The 17,206-nt window shown below is 39.8% G+C and overlaps 1 protein-coding gene across 3 annotated transcripts in view; it reads left to right on the forward strand.

Annotated features, from left to right (window-relative positions):
- Positions 1–17,206, forward strand: part of XPO1 (exportin 1) — a 34,063-nt gene that overhangs the window by 10,088 nt on the left and 6,769 nt on the right. For all 3 annotated transcript variants that reach the window (XM_027693248.1, XM_027693250.1, XM_027693249.1), the window contains exons 4-17: positions 2,300–2,372; positions 9,267–9,328; positions 9,409–9,453; positions 9,547–9,728; positions 10,145–10,193; positions 10,288–10,407; positions 10,515–10,643; positions 11,259–11,417; positions 12,809–13,006; positions 13,603–13,741; positions 14,900–15,081; positions 15,890–16,046; positions 16,166–16,329; positions 16,881–17,015. In XM_027693248.1, coding sequence (XP_027549049.1) covers positions 2,300–2,372; positions 9,267–9,328; positions 9,409–9,453; positions 9,547–9,728; positions 10,145–10,193; positions 10,288–10,407; positions 10,515–10,643; positions 11,259–11,417; positions 12,809–13,006; positions 13,603–13,741; positions 14,900–15,081; positions 15,890–16,046; positions 16,166–16,329; positions 16,881–17,015 — 1,794 coding nt within the window. The remainder of the gene's footprint in view (positions 1–2,299; positions 2,373–9,266; positions 9,329–9,408; positions 9,454–9,546; positions 9,729–10,144; positions 10,194–10,287; positions 10,408–10,514; positions 10,644–11,258; positions 11,418–12,808; positions 13,007–13,602; positions 13,742–14,899; positions 15,082–15,889; positions 16,047–16,165; positions 16,330–16,880; positions 17,016–17,206) is intronic.

The following is a 17,206-nucleotide window of genomic DNA, read 5'->3' on the forward strand; positions in this document are numbered from 1 at the left end:
TCAGTGACTTTTTTGGGCTTGGTGTATCTTAATTGTCAGGGAAATACAAAAAATTAGAACCACCAAGTCAAATGAAGCTGAAAAACGAAGTAAAAAAACCTTTCAGGATGTTTAGGCAGAACCTTCCAACATGGTATGGCAAGAAGGAGGTGCAGGTGAAGGTTGTATGCAAAGTTTTCTTTATTCCTGCTGCTGTTCAGTTTTATATGTGAGCACAAGGAAAAATGAGTATTTTTAGGCCTGAGGAAGAGGTGAACAGGACACTGCAGAGGGCAGAGCTGAAGTCACACACGTAGAAAAGGAGTAGAAACCTCGACAGCATGAACCTGGTTCAGGGGTTAAGGTCCATGAATCCAAATGAGATATTTGAGCAGATAATGAGGGATAGGTGTGGCAAATTGCTGGAGGTGCCTGTCCTTTTCTTGACTCGAGGAAATACCAAGTAGGGGAAAAAAAAAAAGACTTAAAGATGAGTTCTGTCCTTAGTTTGTCCTCAGGCTTTTCATTTAACCTTGGTCATCTGGTGCTTTTGTAGAGTTAAACTAGACTTGCCATTCTGGGTAATGGTGATTAAGCTAATAATAAGCTGGTTATTAAGTTCACTTATGGAAAGAAGTTTGAGAGCAAAATTAGCATTTTTGGTTAGCAGTCACCTGAAAGAAATATTAATGTGTGCCTATAGAATATAGACATTTAATTAGGGTTCAGATCTGCCTCAGGAAAGTTAGCGCTGTCTGATGTAAATATTCATCCTGTCAACACTATTAGGGGCTTTTGTAAATATATTTTATATTGTGAGCCTGGATCAGTTGCAGATGTGTCTAAAAATTTACAGCAGGGGCTGAAATCACTTCCTGAGAAGCATTTGGCTTAAGAATGTGTGGGGTTTTTTTCATGAAAATTCCCATTATTTCATTTAGCTTTTCTGTCAGTTAAGTCAAATTACAGGTTAAAATCTAGTTGATAAACTTTTGCTGCTGGCCATGGAGGAAAAAAATTACCCTGCCAACTTTCTGTAGTCCATGATTATTTTTTTTTCTTGGTGCCCAAGATTTTGGAAGGTGACAGAATCTTTTACAGATGCAGGATGTGCACGTGGAATCTCTCCTGGGAAGTGGGGTCAGGTAGAGAAGCAAAGGGCTGGAGGTTATGTCAAGATGAGAACAGCAAAAATGCCATTTTAATGCAATGTAGGTTGGGACAGCCTACATTGTGTTTTTTGTAACGAAACCCAAGTTTCCATGATCCCTTTGGTCGAAATGCTACTGATCCTACTTTGTGTAACAACTAACCATTTTAAAGAGGAACTCTTATTCTCAGCCAAACTTTGAACTGTGAAAACTCGAGTTTACCTTTCAGGCATTTGATGTGATGTGTTTTTGTTTTGTTTTTTTTTCTTTTTTTTTTTCTCTTCCTAATCCACTGCAGATAAAGTGAAGGGGAAGCTCCTCGTCCCCTTTTCTCTCCTGTCCATTCATGCTAATGGGGTTTTACTAATTAAAAGTTCTTTGATATCATCACAAACTCCTTTCCCTGTTACTGTGAGTTGGCAGTAGGGACAAATGGGCAGAGGGAAATGGCCTTTACTGATTTCTGGGCAAACATAACGGGTTCCATAGGAAGGAATTCCTGAAAGGTAAAATGATTTCCAAGAGCTTATTCACATTTTTTTTTAATTGTTCTTTGACTGAGCACAAAAGTTCATCTTTAAATAGTAGAAATAGCTGCCATATTGGGGTGGGTATTGAAATAAAATAAACCTGTGGGTTGTCTTGCTGTTCCTAAAGTAACACACCAGTGAAGTTTGGGAAATACTTTTCTTTAGGAAGTGCCAGTGTCAGGACATGTGATGCTAAGACAAGATTTCTTTTTTTTCCAGCTCTTAGAGGAACAATAGGAAGCTTGAGACACCATCCAAGCTGCTAAATATTTTAGGAGCCTGGTTGTGTTAATACTCAGACATAGGAGCAGTCATTTATGATGCAAATTCATATCTGGCTGCTGCTTCTCCAGATATCCAAAATTGTCTGCCAGAGGGCTTGTCATTATTGGTTTTCCCCCCTCCTGGTGTGAGCATGATCAAACAGCAGGACATAGTATAGCCAGGAATAAACCAAGAAAATACAATGCATGAAACCTCAGTAAATGGGTGAATAGACGTATATTTTTTTAATAAAATTGTTAGCTTAATAATCTTGAAGCCTTAGATGTTAAGTGTGAATGTCTGATTGAATGAGAGTCCTGAAAGCTGGTTAGTCCTACAGTAATGTGCTCACATTTTGTTCTTCTCCAATTTCAGTATTATGGGCTGCAAATCTTGGAAAATGTGATAAAAACGAGATGGAAGATTCTTCCAAGGAACCAGTGCGAAGGTAGGGAGGGATTTTTCTTTTCCTCCTAACTTTGTGTGTTAACTGAGATTCAGACTGTCAGTACCTGTGTAAGTAATTTTCAGCTTCAAATACAATTTTAGTGACTTTTTGTCCTGTTGTGAGATTACCTGAGCTTTTCTGGATGATGAAACCACATCTTTCCTTTTTGTGATTGTGATCTCAGTGGGGTGGTGAGCACCTGAAATTCTGTAAATTTGGGAGAAAGGTGTGACTGATGGTTTTGAAACATCTGAGGTGAGCTGCTGGTTTGGAGGTGGAGGCTCTGATTTTTCTGTTCTTGGCACAGGGGGTTTCCTTCAGCCTCTCTGGGCTGTGTGTGCAACCCCAGCAGGGCTCTTGTCATGTCCTGGTAGACTCTGTGCTCCACCTGGGAGCATGTGTAGATCTGTGTAAGCTTTTTGAATTATTTTAAAATAGAAACACTGAGGAAATGCACAGTTTTACCTATTAATGGTCACTCATTTTAGGCAGTGTGATCCTACAAAGTTGGCTTTAATGCATGTGAGTGTATATACAGGTTATGTATAGATTGCTGTAATTGGTGCAGTGGATGGTAATTAACCTGCATTCTCCCATCACTGCAAGGAATCTGAAAGTCTTAAAATAAATACTGTTTAGTTTGTGAATTTTTTTACCTCCCTTACGTGTGTGCTGGCTTTTAACTGTTGGCTGTAGTAGATGGAGGTGCCTCAGTGGTACAGGATTGGTGCTTATTCAAATGGTTTTCTGCCAAATCATCATAACTTGGACTTCAAAACCGCTTTAAATTCTTGATATTGAATGTTGTCACCATTCTATACTTGGCTTTTTATTAGAGGCTGCTTTTGGAACTCACTAACGTTACTCCAAATCTCTGTGTTCTGCCGTGAGCTTTTATTAAATTTTTGCTGCCAGTGCTTAGGTCCTGAACTATATTATTTAAAACAGAAGGGTAAATGGTGATGAAAATATGTGTAGAGAGAGACTTTCACATTTTTGTGCTTGCCACTCACCTTTCCCCCCATCCCACAGATAAAGGGGAAAGCAAAAGTGAAAGTGGAGTTTAGAGTTTCCATTCATTCTGCTGTTTGACTGGAAGGTTTCTAGGGAACAGCATCAGCTGAGGCTCAGACACTGCTGTGCCCTTTTGAGACACTAAAACAGCACCTTAGTTAACTAAAGTTAACTCTTTTGTGTGCTTTTAATAATTAGAGTATCTGGTTGCACTCCTGACTGAGCACTTATAGTTTCAGCATTTGGAAGTTGTTCCCCTCCAAGTTTTTTGCTGGGGGAGCAGAGCAGGAAGAAAGGAAGGAGTCGTGGTAGAATAGATGACAGAGAGATGTTCTTACTTGATAGTTTGGAACTGAACAAGTGCCAGATCCAGGATGTAATCCAGTAATTTTAAGTCTTAGAGACACTCAAGTGCATAGAATAGCTGAGAAGTGGTGGTGGATGAGGTCAAGAACTGTCATAACTAGAGATTGATATGTTACAATGCAAAATAAAGTTACTGTCTGTAGCTGTGCAATCAACTTGGAGTATTTATTCTCACTTTTCCTGACTTCCATACCTCCAGAGAGGAAAAAAATCCTTCCTGCTGTTTTAGGGGAACTGGGTTAGCTGGGTTTTCCTCTTGTGGTTTCTCCTGTACATCAGCAGAAGAAGAACCAAATGTATTTCCTGTGCTGTGGCATTTGATCCATCCTGGCCTCAGTGATGTGGGAGGCAGAATCTGTTCCATCTCTAATCCAGTTTAATCTGGTCTGTGGTGGTGGTTTTTTGATATTTTTTTTTATTATTTTTGGCTGATGGTACTGGCTGGTACAAAAGAACTGCTGCAGAGCTCATTCAGGTGGTTTGATTACCTGGCAGATTGTAAATTGAGGTTTCCTTGACTCCAGCTGTTCTTTGGTTGACAGGATTTTCCTGTTTGAAGTGTAACTAATGAAATGTGTGTGCAGGAAACTGAAACAAAGGAATGCTCAGTGACAAAGGAAATCATGCAGGGTTCAAATCTATTAGTTTTACCTCATATCTTAATTTATAAAAGATGTCTTCTACATATCTGTTTGATTTGTGTAGTAAATGCACCTGACAAATCTTCCTCTTGGTTCGGATGAAAGTAAATACATTTATGAGAAAAATGCTGTTCCCCCTTTGTAGTCTTTGGGAGTTGAAGTCAAGAGCAGAACTGAATTAAAGGGTCAGTGAATGAAAAAGTTTTTGAAACAACTTCCCTGAAACTCATTGAGGGAAATAAAACAATGTTGTTAATTACAGAGCCTGAACTGTAACTTTATTTTTAGATTTTTTTTTGTTTGTTTTTCTCAGCTGTACCTCAGGTTGTTCATCAGAATGACTTGAGTTTAGCCAGAGGTTTATTGCTGCTTCTGTCTGAGTGCTGGGAGGATTCAGCTTCCAGCCTGGAATTCCAGGTGCAAGTAGGAAAATGCTTTCTTCAGGTGTGTTCTTTAGGCTTGAAGCTCAGTTCTGAAGTTTGCTTTTACTTTAAAACACCTCTTGGTCTTGAGCTTTCCCTGCTACCTTTTTAAACTTCAGTGAAAAGTTGTTCTGTTCCTCAGGTATTGTTGTTTGAGAATTGTAAAAGTTCATTTGTATCTTTCCATAATTATAAAGCAGAAACTGGGCAGAACAATCAGTTTACAATTCTAAAATACTGATGTGATTACTCTGCTTTTTGTTCTGGATTTATTTTTTTTTCTTTCTTGTTTGCTTTTGGAGTTGGCAGTTTGAACCAATGGCTTTTGTAGACAAAAGTGGAGTTTAAGGGGCGAAATTCATGTTCGGCCTTGAGACAAGTTTGGTCACAGACCAGAGTGATGGCTTAGACTCGATTTTGTGATTTATTTAGTCCTCCAGGGAGTGCTTGGAATGGCTCTCACATGTACACAAATGATGTCATGTGGTTTTCATTCAGGCCTCGCTCAGGGAGTGACATATTCCAGAACATCCCAAACAGTGCTGAACTTGGCTTGTTTCCAGGGTATTGTGCCATCACTGCCAAAGTTCTCACTTTATTGAGGTGATATGAAATTGCTTTAAACTCTGCTATCCTTTGGAGTCAATTGTTGCATAATACTCACAAAGGATGGCATTTATTAAAGTGCTGTGGTCTCAAAAGGATTTTGTGACAGTGTGAAAACCTGCCTGGGAATAAAGGATTCCTGGTCCTCAGTTCAGTGATACATTTCATTAATCCTGCATTGTGAAATGAAATTCTGCTCCTGTGAACAGAGAGGGAGCTTGTCTGGAGTGTTTGGAGTTGCAGTGAATAAGCACTTCTTCATTATGAAACTCAAATTGCTTGTACAACTTCTCACTTGCTTTTTTTTTTCTTTTTATTCGTTTCAAAATGAGAAGTGTTCGGAGAGAGGCAGTTCAGTGTCTCCCAGGAAGGCCCTGGAGTTGAGAGTAAAGCTTTTGATGTAGTGGAAGCTGCTGTAGAAGAGGTTTTTCTGTGGAGTGATTGGATATTTTAATGGAAATTTCTGGCCTGGCTTCGTGAAGAGATGGTTTTTAATTCTCTGTGTAATGAAGGGGGAACGAGCTACATGGCACTTCTGTGTCTGTGTGGGAAGACAGACTCTTTTCCAGAGTTTTCATGACTTTGCTGTTTTAAAGCAAAGAGATTATGGCTTGATTTGGTTCACCACTAAAGGCAAAGATGATTTTTGGGACAACATGGGAAAACATTGTTCAAGACTAAAAATAAGATGGTATTTTAACCACATTTTGGGACTATTTAAACAGCTTAGTGCAAGTGTGAATGCATACAAACATCCCCAGAGGGGACAACTCGGCTTTAGCATTTGAAATTCTAATTTTGGTTGCAAAATAACACTGAGTTACGTTGCCCACCTGCTTCATTTATGCCTATTATTCTTTAACATAAGCAGAGAATTTATTAATTTTAGTAAATTAGCATGAAAATTAGCGTGAACTCATATCTACAGCACCAGCCAGAGGAACTTTCAACACTTGTGAAATGTTTGTGCTCCGTAGAAAAGGTTGTGTGTGAGTTCCTGGTTACCTGCTGTGCTTGGGCACGGCAGGAACTCCTGTGCTCAGGGTGCAGAGGGTACATGAGATGTCATTGCTTGTCAGAGCACATCCAAAGGTTAAACTGTAGGATATTCCTCAGGTTTAGACCCCAGAAATTGCTGATGTTGGATAAGCTGATGTTCCTCACTGTCCCAGCTCGGCTCAAACCATTGCACAGCTCAGGCTCACCTGGGAAAACAACTTTCCCTCTGGGAAGTTTTCAGTTCTAGTGCATGTTTGCCTCTCTGGAGACAAGGAACTTTCACAGAAGCACTTCAGTGTCTAATGTACATCCAGGAATGTTCTGTAAGGCCTTGAGTTCATGTCCTTGCTCTGTCCTCCCTTTTTTTTTTTGTACTTTGTATTCAAGTACTTCTTGTGCTTCACTTATTAGAAAATGCCACCAGAGGGGTGACAGTGACCATGTCCAGCCCTTCTGATAATTGGAACATATTTTGATCATCTGCTGCTGATAAAAGTGTTCCTCACCTGGACACTTCCCTGCCAGCTTAGCTGAGACATCAAAGTTGTTTAAGAAAGGTTTTAACTACTGAACTTCCTTGGTAACTCTATTTTTCTCCCAGTTTAGCCCTTGAACTTGAGCAGGTGGTAGAACTGCCAGTTCTGTTGCAGTGAAAGTTCTGGAATGGGAAACAGGATCTGCTCCCTTTGCTTGCAGGTTGTTGTGAGTTCAGTGCAGTCGTAACATCAGCTGGTCTTTAAAGAACATTAAGCGTGCCCTGGGTATTGTGGTTGGTGTGTTGTGTTTTATTGTTTTATTGGAAGCTCTGTTTTCCAGGAATGTCTCTGGCTCTTCCTGCTTGGCTCAGGGAAGGGTCTGAACTTGGCAGTTGTGTTGTTGCCACCTTCAAACTCGTTCAGCTGCTTGTGGTGGAGGGAGACCTTCTAGGCAGTGGTTGTGTGGCTGCCTCCCTCCCTTTAAGTTCCTAAAACACTTTCAGCACATCCCATGGACTTTTCTACCCTGGAGCAGTTTTTTTTTTTTTGCATGTGTCCTGCTGAAAAATGGTAATGAGCCTGCGTGTTGATTTTTGTCAGAAGGCAAAGCTGACATATATTTGTTCTGCTGAGAATTATCTTTCCTATGGGACCATAAAGAAATGAGTTATTAAATGTGGAGCAGGAACCACTTGAGGTAAAAAAAAAAAAAAAAAAAAAAATAGAAAATTACATTTAAGCCAAAAAGAGCATTAGAGAATTGGATAGCTGCTGCTTTTAAGGGATTAGGAATGTGACTTTGCTCATTGGAAGACCTCAGCAGCCTGCAGCATAAAAAGGAGCACAGTTTGTAGGTTGTCTTTTGAGCTGTGGGGACCATTTTTGCTTTTATTTTTATTGTCTTGATGGACAGGCTGTGGAGCAGAGCAGCTGTTTGTGTCTGCTGGTCTTAAGGCCAGATCAGTGGTAGCATAATATTCAAATTGTTCCTGAACAGCACAATTCCATCAATGCAGCAAGATGGAAAATAACATAAATTAGCAGTCAGAACTCTTAGAACAATATTAACTTTTTAATTCCTTTTTGAAATGCAAAGAGTTGCAACAGTAGGTTTCCCTTAGTGGTTTGGCAGACAGTTATAATAGTTTAGTTTCTGGCTCTGCAAACCTATTTCCATCCTATTTTGGTGGCTTTCATATCTCATTTGTGAATTGCTGTAATGCTTCAGCAAAGTGTGTTTATTTTTTAGCTTTAAAACACTAGGACAGGCCTATGATGTCAGACTAGAGCTTGGTAATAACTCTTACCCAGGGACTGACAGTGCTACTTATTAATAACTGGAGTAGTGTGGATTGATCCCAGTTGATGATGATGAATAGTTTCATTTCTAATTGGAACTACCTGCAGAACAGCTCCTGTCTGGTTCCTATCTAATGCCTCAAAGTCTAGATCTGGTTTTGCCAGATTTCATGGGAATGCAATTACTAAACTGTCTCTTTTAATCCTCTTGCTTTAGGCCTGAAATGCAAAAAAAAAAAAAAAATTATTAAATTTGCTGAAATCTTAGACAAGTTTTTAAAACTTAACACAGTGGATTATGCCTTCAGCATAAGGCACTCTTACAGTGACAATTTTTTCTGGAATCTTCAACATGTTGCCTGCATGAGTCAGTTGATTGTCTTGCTGGAGAAATGATCTGAAAGCAGATTTTTGGGTTCATGGATTTGAATGGCAAAACATCCACCTATTCTGGGCTGTCGCTTCCTTATGGCAAGAAAACACTTGCCCAGTTTGGAGGGTTTAATCCCCGGAGTGCTCAGATGGGTCGTGGGGTCAGAGCCGGGTTGGAGTGGAACTGCTGGAATATTCACCAAGGTCATGACTCCAGATCCTCCTTTCCTTGGGATTCACATGGTTTTGGGATGAAAAGTCACTTGGAAAGCCATTGTTTCCGTGGCTGCAGTAGTTGAGAGGTTAATGGTGAGAAGGGACCTGAGCATTAGGTGGCAAAATGAAACCTCAGGCCATGTAGCTTCTTACCATCGTGGGTTTTTTTGGTTCTGTGGTGGAGCTGAAAACTCTAAAATCATTTAAAAACACCTTTGGAAGAACTATAACCAAATGAGTGATGTGTAAGCAAAAAAAAAAAAAAGGCAATAAACTAGAATTTACTAATTTTGTACATCCGAAATATCCTCTGGCAGAATTGATAAAGGTGAATTTTTTTTCATTCAGCTCACTGACACATACAAATACGGTCCTGAGAGGGGTTTCTTTTTAAGAAACACGAAGGGTCTGAAATCAGAAATATTTGTAACCCCACCAGTGATATGTGGCATACTTGAAAATAATTTCCTACCTCTCCTGCAGGTATTAAAAAATACGTTGTCGGCCTAATTATCAAGACCTCATCTGACCCAACATGTGTAGAAGTAAGTGAATCCTTCTGAGGGGAGGACGAGGGAGGGGAGTATTGGACAGCATTACCTGACTGGTCTCTTCTCTCCTGCAGAAAGAGAAAGTGTATATTGGCAAACTGAATATGATTCTTGTTCAGGTGAGCTGGAGTTCCTAAAGTTTTGAGTCTTGCTGTTAAATCTCTGCCTTTGCCACGCGTGTCTGTCTCACCTTTGGCTGCTTCGCTTGGCAGATCTTGAAACAGGAGTGGCCGAAGCACTGGCCGACCTTTATAAGTGACATTGTGGGAGCCAGCAGGACTAGTGAGAGCCTCTGTCAGAACAACATGGTCATCCTGAAACTCTTGAGTGAAGAGGTGTTTGATTTTTCCAGTGGCCAGATCACTCAAGTAAAAGCTAAGCATTTGAAAGACAGGCAAGTATATATATATATAAGCTTAATTAACAGGGCAGACTTTGTGCTTGCTGCTGTTTCAGTTGCTCTCACTTTGTGTGAACACCTACAGAGGTCTTAATTCCATTTCAGAGAGCTGGTTTTTCTTTAAAGCAGGGATATCTAACTCTTGTACAGGCAGGGATTTCTACCTTGTTGCAAGTAGCACCTGTTGACTGGTGGTTCCTCCCCTTCTAACAGATTGTATTCCCTAAGCCAGAATTTGCAGGCACAGGCTTCAAGCTATTTCAAAACATGCATTATTACCATGAAAGTAGGTAAAAGCCAGGTGGCTTGTGAATGCAAGACATAGGTCTTCAGGACCTGTTTTGTGTGCATAGATATTTTGATTTATGATGTGGCAATGCTTAATTTTTAATTTATTTTTTTTTTTACAGCATGTGCAATGAATTCTCTCAGATATTTCAACTGTGTCAGTTTGTGATGGTAAGTCCTATTTCTTGACTGATGTTTTTAAAAATTCTGCCCCTCTCCTGCCAAACAGTGTCACAATGTCATAAACACTGCTGGTCCTTTCCAGGAAAACTCCCAAAATGCTCCCTTAGTCCACGCAACTTTGGAAACTTTGCTACGATTTCTGAACTGGATTCCTCTGGGATATATATTTGAGACCAAGTTAATCAGCACACTAATATACAAGGTACTCTTGCAAAAAAAAAGACTCCTCTTAACTTTTCTGCAGCTTGTGTTTCATTTTTTTTGAGTGTAACACTTCTGTGACTCTCTTTATTTTTCTTTTCTCAACAGTTCTTAAATGTTCCCATGTTTCGAAACGTCTCTTTGAAGTGCCTCACAGAGATTGCAGGGGTCAGTGTAAGCCAATATGAAGAACAATTTGTAACACTTTTTACACTGACCATGATGCAGTTAAAACAGGTAATGGGTTTTTTTTTTTAATAAATCTCTCTTTGACTGCCCCAAAACCGGTTTCTGTAGGACCTACTGCAGTTGACAAGTTTACATCCATTAGATCAGATTTCCTGATAGGACAAATATTGTTCTTCACTGGTATTTGTGGCGTGATCAGAAGATGCTGAGTGTATTTTTGTGACTCATTTGCAGCTATGTTGGTTTGATTAATTAGTTAATTTTGAGCACTTGGACTGTCTGATGCAGAAAGTGGAGAGAGGCACAACAAAATGTGTTTCTTCACACTTAAACTGACCCAACACTCTTAAGTTGCTATTTAATTCTTGGAACATCTATCATATAAAACCATACATGAAATTTTATATAATTTGATGATTCCCTTCTGAGCAGTTCAGATTCAGGTACATGAGTCTGTAACTTTCCTCATTGTATTTGCATCACAAGTAGATGGTTAAAGGGGTTTTTTGACAGTTTTTTCCTCTCTTTGCAACGCTGGGAGGTTCTGCATGAAAAACAGAAGATCTTTTTTTTTTCTTAAAAGAGCAAAATATTTGCTGATACACAATAGTTCTTCTGTATAAAAAGGGAAATTCTTGATTGTGCCTCCATCCTTTTTATTAGATGCTTCCTTTAAATACCAATATCCGACTTGCTTACTCGAATGGCAAAGATGATGAACAGAACTTCATCCAGAATCTCAGTTTGTTCCTCTGCACCTTCCTCAAGGAACACGGGCTGCTTATAGAGAAAAGATTAAATCTGAGGGAAACACTAATGGAGGTAAGTTCCTTGCTTTATCCAGCTTAAAAATGTAAGCAAGTGTGTTTTCACGCTCACTGCAAATTTTAAATCATTGTACTCCACCCTGACCCTTAATAAATTTGGTTGCAAATATCAAATTGTAGCTCATTTAGAACTGAAGGGTATCACTTTTTTAGTTTAAAAGAACAACTGCCAGCAGTTCCCAGATAATTCTGGAATTGGCAGGTAGTAAGTGTTCAGGATAACTGGGAATGAGGTGAGCACATCTCAAGGCTCAGGTTGCTGCTGTATTAGAAAGACCTGTTTAAATGCCTGAAGCTGTTGCATGTCCTTTGCAATTGTGTGCACATCAAAGTGCAGTTTTTGGGTATTGGCCTCCTTCCTTGTCAGCATAACTATGTTAAATTCTTCTTTAAAACAGGTGTTTATGAAGCTTGATTCTCAACAACTGTAGTCTTGTTTAGGATGTTGTGATGTTTAACAAAGTACTCAGGCTGGCCTAAAATGGCTGCAGATTTAACTTGATACATTCTGGTATAACAGAACCTGGTACAGGTCATTCTAACCTGTTCATTCCTGCACTTTGGATGCAGCAGATCTCCTGAAGTTGTTCCACAGATTCATTGGACTAGTGAAGGAAGCTACATCAGTTATTCCAAGTGAAATTACCAAGAGGAATTGATGTGTGTAAAATGTGTGTATGGCTGTTTTAAATCCCTTTCTTAATGCTCAATAAGATCTTTATCTTCTAAAACATTGCAAGTTGTTCTAGTACCTGAGCTGTGAAAATGTCTTCAGATTTTATCACCAGGGAACTGAAAAATAAGCTTAGGCAAAAAATGTTTGTCTGTGTAGCTCTGATTTCTATGGTTGGTGTCTCAGCTTGTCAGAATTGCATCGGTGGCTTTCCCCTCTCAACCTGCTCTTGTTGTTCTGTCTGTAAAGAAGTTGAAAGTGTCCTGGTAGATGAGTTCTGTGGGAAGCAAAGGAGCAGTATTGCAGGGTAAAAGGATCCAGAACAAAGCAGCAGTAATAGTGTTGAGAATAGCAATCACTGACACCAGCTGTTGAGGGCTTTGAGGCTCTGGCAATGCCCTGCAGAAGCTCCAGAGGCCCCGGGTTTGATAATTTCCAAACAGGCTGCTTTGGTGATGGCATTTTTTGAGATGTCTTTAGGCTCCTTCAGTTCTAAGAATTCGTACACGCTTTGAAAATAACAATAATTGACAGAACTCCTTGTCTGTGAATCGCTCTGCCAGTCACGACTCTGACTTGTAAATAATGTCATTGCAATGCTGCTGCCTCTCCTTCCAAACTCTTGGCATTTTATCAGGATTGGGAATAACCGAACCTGAAGCAATGTGGATAAATAATCAGTAATGGGCTGTTTAAACCACACACTTTTCCAGGCTCTTCATTACATGTTGTTGGTATCAGAAGTTGAAGAAACTGAAATTTTCAAGATTTGTCTCGAATACTGGAACCATTTGGCTGCTGAGCTCTACAGGGAAAGTCCGTTCTCAACATCCGCCTCTCCGCTGCTTTCGGGGAGCCAACACTTCGATGTTCCTCCAAGGAGGCAGCTTTACCTGCCTGTTTTGTCCAAGGTAATCCAGGCTTAAGAAAAGGCACTGGAAAGATCCAGATACTGTTGGTGAAGTAAAGACTTTGCCTCATGCTAAGAAAACTCCCCCTTCTTTGAGTAGTTGGTAGTTGCTTCAACTCTAGTTCTGTAATCAGCTGCAATTGTGAAAATACTTAAGGTGACACCACTGTATAACAAGAGTTAGTATGGTGTTTCAGCTTTTTTAAGATACTTAAAATAAGACTTAATTTTAAAATAAATCAGTGTTAAAAGTGTTTCTTTTAACAGAAAGGCTGGAGTGTTACACTTGGATTAAAAACCTCTGCGTTTATGAAAAGTGATCTTTAAAAGACCCCTACTATGACATGCATTTTGAATCTAAAAAGTTTATCTACTTCATAAGTTGGGGTTTTTTAACTACTCAGCTTGTTCATGGAGAGAGAGAGAGAAGTCAGCAGGCTCTGATATTTCTCTGTAGAATTTCTATGTGAGCTGGATATATGACATTTAAATGGTTGAGACTACCTGTCCAGAGTGCTCTGTAAACACTTGTGGAAACTCTGGGAATGCTGTGAGTGCTTTTGTGTGAGAGCTGGACTCCGTTTTCCCTCCCCCCAGGTCCGGTTGCTCATGGTGAGCCGCATGGCCAAGCCTGAGGAAGTCCTGGTTGTGGAGAACGATCAAGGGGAAGTAGTTCGGGAATTCATGAAGGACACAGACTCCATAAACTTGTATAAAAACATGAGAGAAACATTGGGTAAGTGGACTGGCTGGAATTTGTTGTGCCTGTGGATTGCAGGGATCATTTAGGGGGGTTTTGGGGTAAGTAAAAAATGTCAGAGTCCCAACTGCAACTTGAGGGAGTGAGGGGAGTAGAGTTTTCAGATATTTAGGACACCAGACTTTCACACTAAATATTTTTTATCAAGTGTAAATGGGAACACTGAGTGTTTAATAACAGGTTTTTGCACTGGGAGTGTGTGTGGGAAAGCTGTGAGATGCAAAGTGTATGTGGATTTTTTTTATTCTCACCCTTGTCCTTTTGGTGCAGGTGCAGCCAGTGTAAGGTTAATTGTTCTAATTATTCTAATTGTCCACATTTTTGTATGGAATGTGAAAAACTTTGGTACTATTGTATTAAATATTTGATTTATTGTATTAAAACAATTACTGTATGTCCTGAGCCTTGGTTGTATTTCCAGATACGGGATTATTTATATGAAAATGCAGATTTGGTTCATATTGCTTATAGTGTATTATCTTGTAAGATTCACTTAAAAAAAGGGAGAATGTGGTGGAAGCTGTTTTCTGTGGTCCAGTAAAAATCTATTTCTGAACCTGGCCTTAAATTGCTCTTGACTTGCTGGGATTTAGAATTGTATATTGGAGACACTAATCCTATTAGGGGCTGATGCAAGTGTCTGAGTTGTGATACCTGAATCTTCCACCTGGGCCTGTTCAGGAGCATCAACTCTGTGTTATCCATGGGTTATTGCACCAGCAGACTTGGTAACACTGAAATAAAGAGGCAAAGAGGCTGTTTAATGTCCCCCATAGGAAGCCAATCCCATATTCCCTATAGACCATCAGTACAGATGCCTTTGGGTAATAATTTAACTGGGCAGCTTTGCTGATTTGACTGGTATGTGAGACATTCATTGATTTGGACTCTCCACATTGTTCTGAGGGATCTCAGCAAAACATCACACGCAGGCAAACTCAATAAAATTTACTGTCCATCTTTAAAACACAGTTTCAACAAATTTGTGTTTAAATTATCCAATTTTGCCCCGAGTCCAGCAGAGGAGCATCGCAATTGCCTGATAGTTTCACTGTATTTTTATTCAGCTGCTTACGGAGTTATGATCCAATTGCTGCTTTAAAATGTGCCCTGTTCCACGTTGATGCCTTTCAGTTTATCTTACACACCTGGACTATGCAGACACAGAACGAATTATGACTGAAAAACTTCACAATCAAGTGAATGGGACAGAGTGGTCGTGGAAAAACCTGAACACCCTGTGCTGGGCCATCGGCTCCATCAGCGGCGCGATGCACGAAGAGGACGAGAAGAGATTCCTGGTTACAGTAATTAAGGTATCCTGGAGCAGAACCAGCAGCTTGGGCACCCTTCAGAGCTGATGCTCAAGAAACCAAGTGTACAGAAACGCTGCTCTGCGTTCTTAGAAAGCTGCCTTGTAAATGCAGGGTGATGAGAATAAATGAGTGGGAGATCTTTTTTGTCCTGAATTTAGGGCTGATAAATTTGTTAGCCATGAAGGATGCATTGATCCAAACAGCCTTTTCCGTGGGGTGAAATTTAGTTCATGGTGAAATGCTTTTCTTTGGGGATGCAGAAGAGCTGGAAGGGGATTGTTGATGAAATACAGGAGAGTGGCACAATAACCCACTATTTTAACTAGCCTAGCAACGTGCTCCTTTGCTGTCTTCTGTATATTCATTAATAAAACTCAAATTTTTGTAGATATGTGTGTAATATTTTTACAAGAGTAATGGACCTTTAACAAGTCATCTGAATTCATACAGAAGATTTAGTTTAATATCTTCTATTTGATGTGAAGTGTGTATTTTATTGATATCAACCACTCAGACAGTACTGAGGACTGTGAGGCTTGTGGAAATCCCCCCTGAAGGAATCTTTAGTTATGTGTAAAATGGAGATTCTATAGTTTAAAATATAGTGATCTGGGTTTGTCTGAAACTGAAATGATTTCATCACCCCAATCTTAAACCACTCGTTTGCTTTTTTTATTTCTTAATTTGGGTTTTGAACTTGATTATGGCAACCACTTTAAGCATAAAATCCTATAAGGAGCTATATTAAAGTGCTTTTAATTGAACTGGACAAGCTTAAGGAGGAAACCAAGAATCTGTTGTGTTGCAGGATCTCCTGGGACTGTGTGAACAAAAGCGAGGAAAGGACAATAAAGCCATTATTGCATCAAATATAATGTATATAGTAGGTCAATACCCTCGGTTTTTGAGAGCTCACTGGAAATTCTTGAAGACAGTAGTCAACAAGCTGTTTGAATTTATGCATGGTAATTATCTGGATTTTTTTTCTCATTTGTTGTTATAATTATTAAGAAAAAAAGATGCCTATACATAGACATGTGTAGAGGTGAAAATACAAAGCAATAATTGCCTTGATTTGTTTTAGAAACCCACGATGGTGTCCAGGACATGGCTTGTGATACCTTCATCAAAATAGCACAGAAATGCCGCCGGCATTTTGTCCAGGTGCAGGTGGGAGAGGTGATGCCATTTATTGATGAAATCTTGAACAACATCAACACAATCATCTGTGACCTTCAGCCACAGCAGGTAAGGTTTGGTTCAGTGGCGTGGGGGATTCCTAAAGACTTAATGGAAAGGTGCTTCTTAGGGAAAGGCAGGGGTTTTTCAAGTGATGAATTATATTCCTTGGGTTTTTGTTAGGGGACAAATAGCACAGATTGCTTTGAGAAGTGGAATTAGTGTTGTTTAGTTGGGATTTTTGAGTTCTGAATATTTTAACATGAAAAGAAGACATCGAGTCTAACTTAGTGCTTCTGCTTTGGGAAAGAGCAATACTATATTATAACAGTATATTTGGACAGTGGCTGTATTTTTGAAGGAGGGGATGAGGACCAATCCAAAAGGGAAGGGGAAATGTGTCCTGGAAGGGAGAATAGAGTGCACATGTGACACGCACTGAGACGTTGCAATAAACATACTGAAACTTAGGGCAGAGTGGATCTGGCATCTGGAAAAAGGCACTTTCCAGGAGCGATGGAAACCAGTTTTTAAACATGTCTGACTATGTTTAAAATTTTTCCTCCCTCCTTTTTAACCTTTTTAACCTCCCTGTTTGCTGTGCTGCTGCTCCCCCCCAGGTGCACACGTTTTACGAAGCAGTTGGATACATGATCGGGGCACAGACAGACCAGACTGTGCAGGAGCACCTGATAGAAAAGTACATGTTGCTGCCCAACCAGGTGTGGGACAGCATCATCCAGCAGGCAACAAAGGTGAGCTCAGAAGTTCTGAATGTCTTCAGTGTTCAGGTGAAAAGCTGCTAAATGTTTATTTTTGCATGTTTTCACATGAAGTGCACAGAGCTGGGGTGTACCTCACGACATGATGGCTAAAAACAGTCATTGACGTGACAATGAAAGTGCTGTTTTGAGAGAGGAGGCTTAAATGACAAAATATTCATTTA

This window comes from Neopelma chrysocephalum, unplaced genomic scaffold (assembly GCF_003984885.1).
Source record: "Neopelma chrysocephalum unplaced genomic scaffold, ASM398488v2 Primary Assembly neopelma1_91, whole genome shotgun sequence".
NCBI lineage: Eukaryota > Metazoa > Chordata > Aves > Passeriformes > Pipridae > Neopelma > Neopelma chrysocephalum.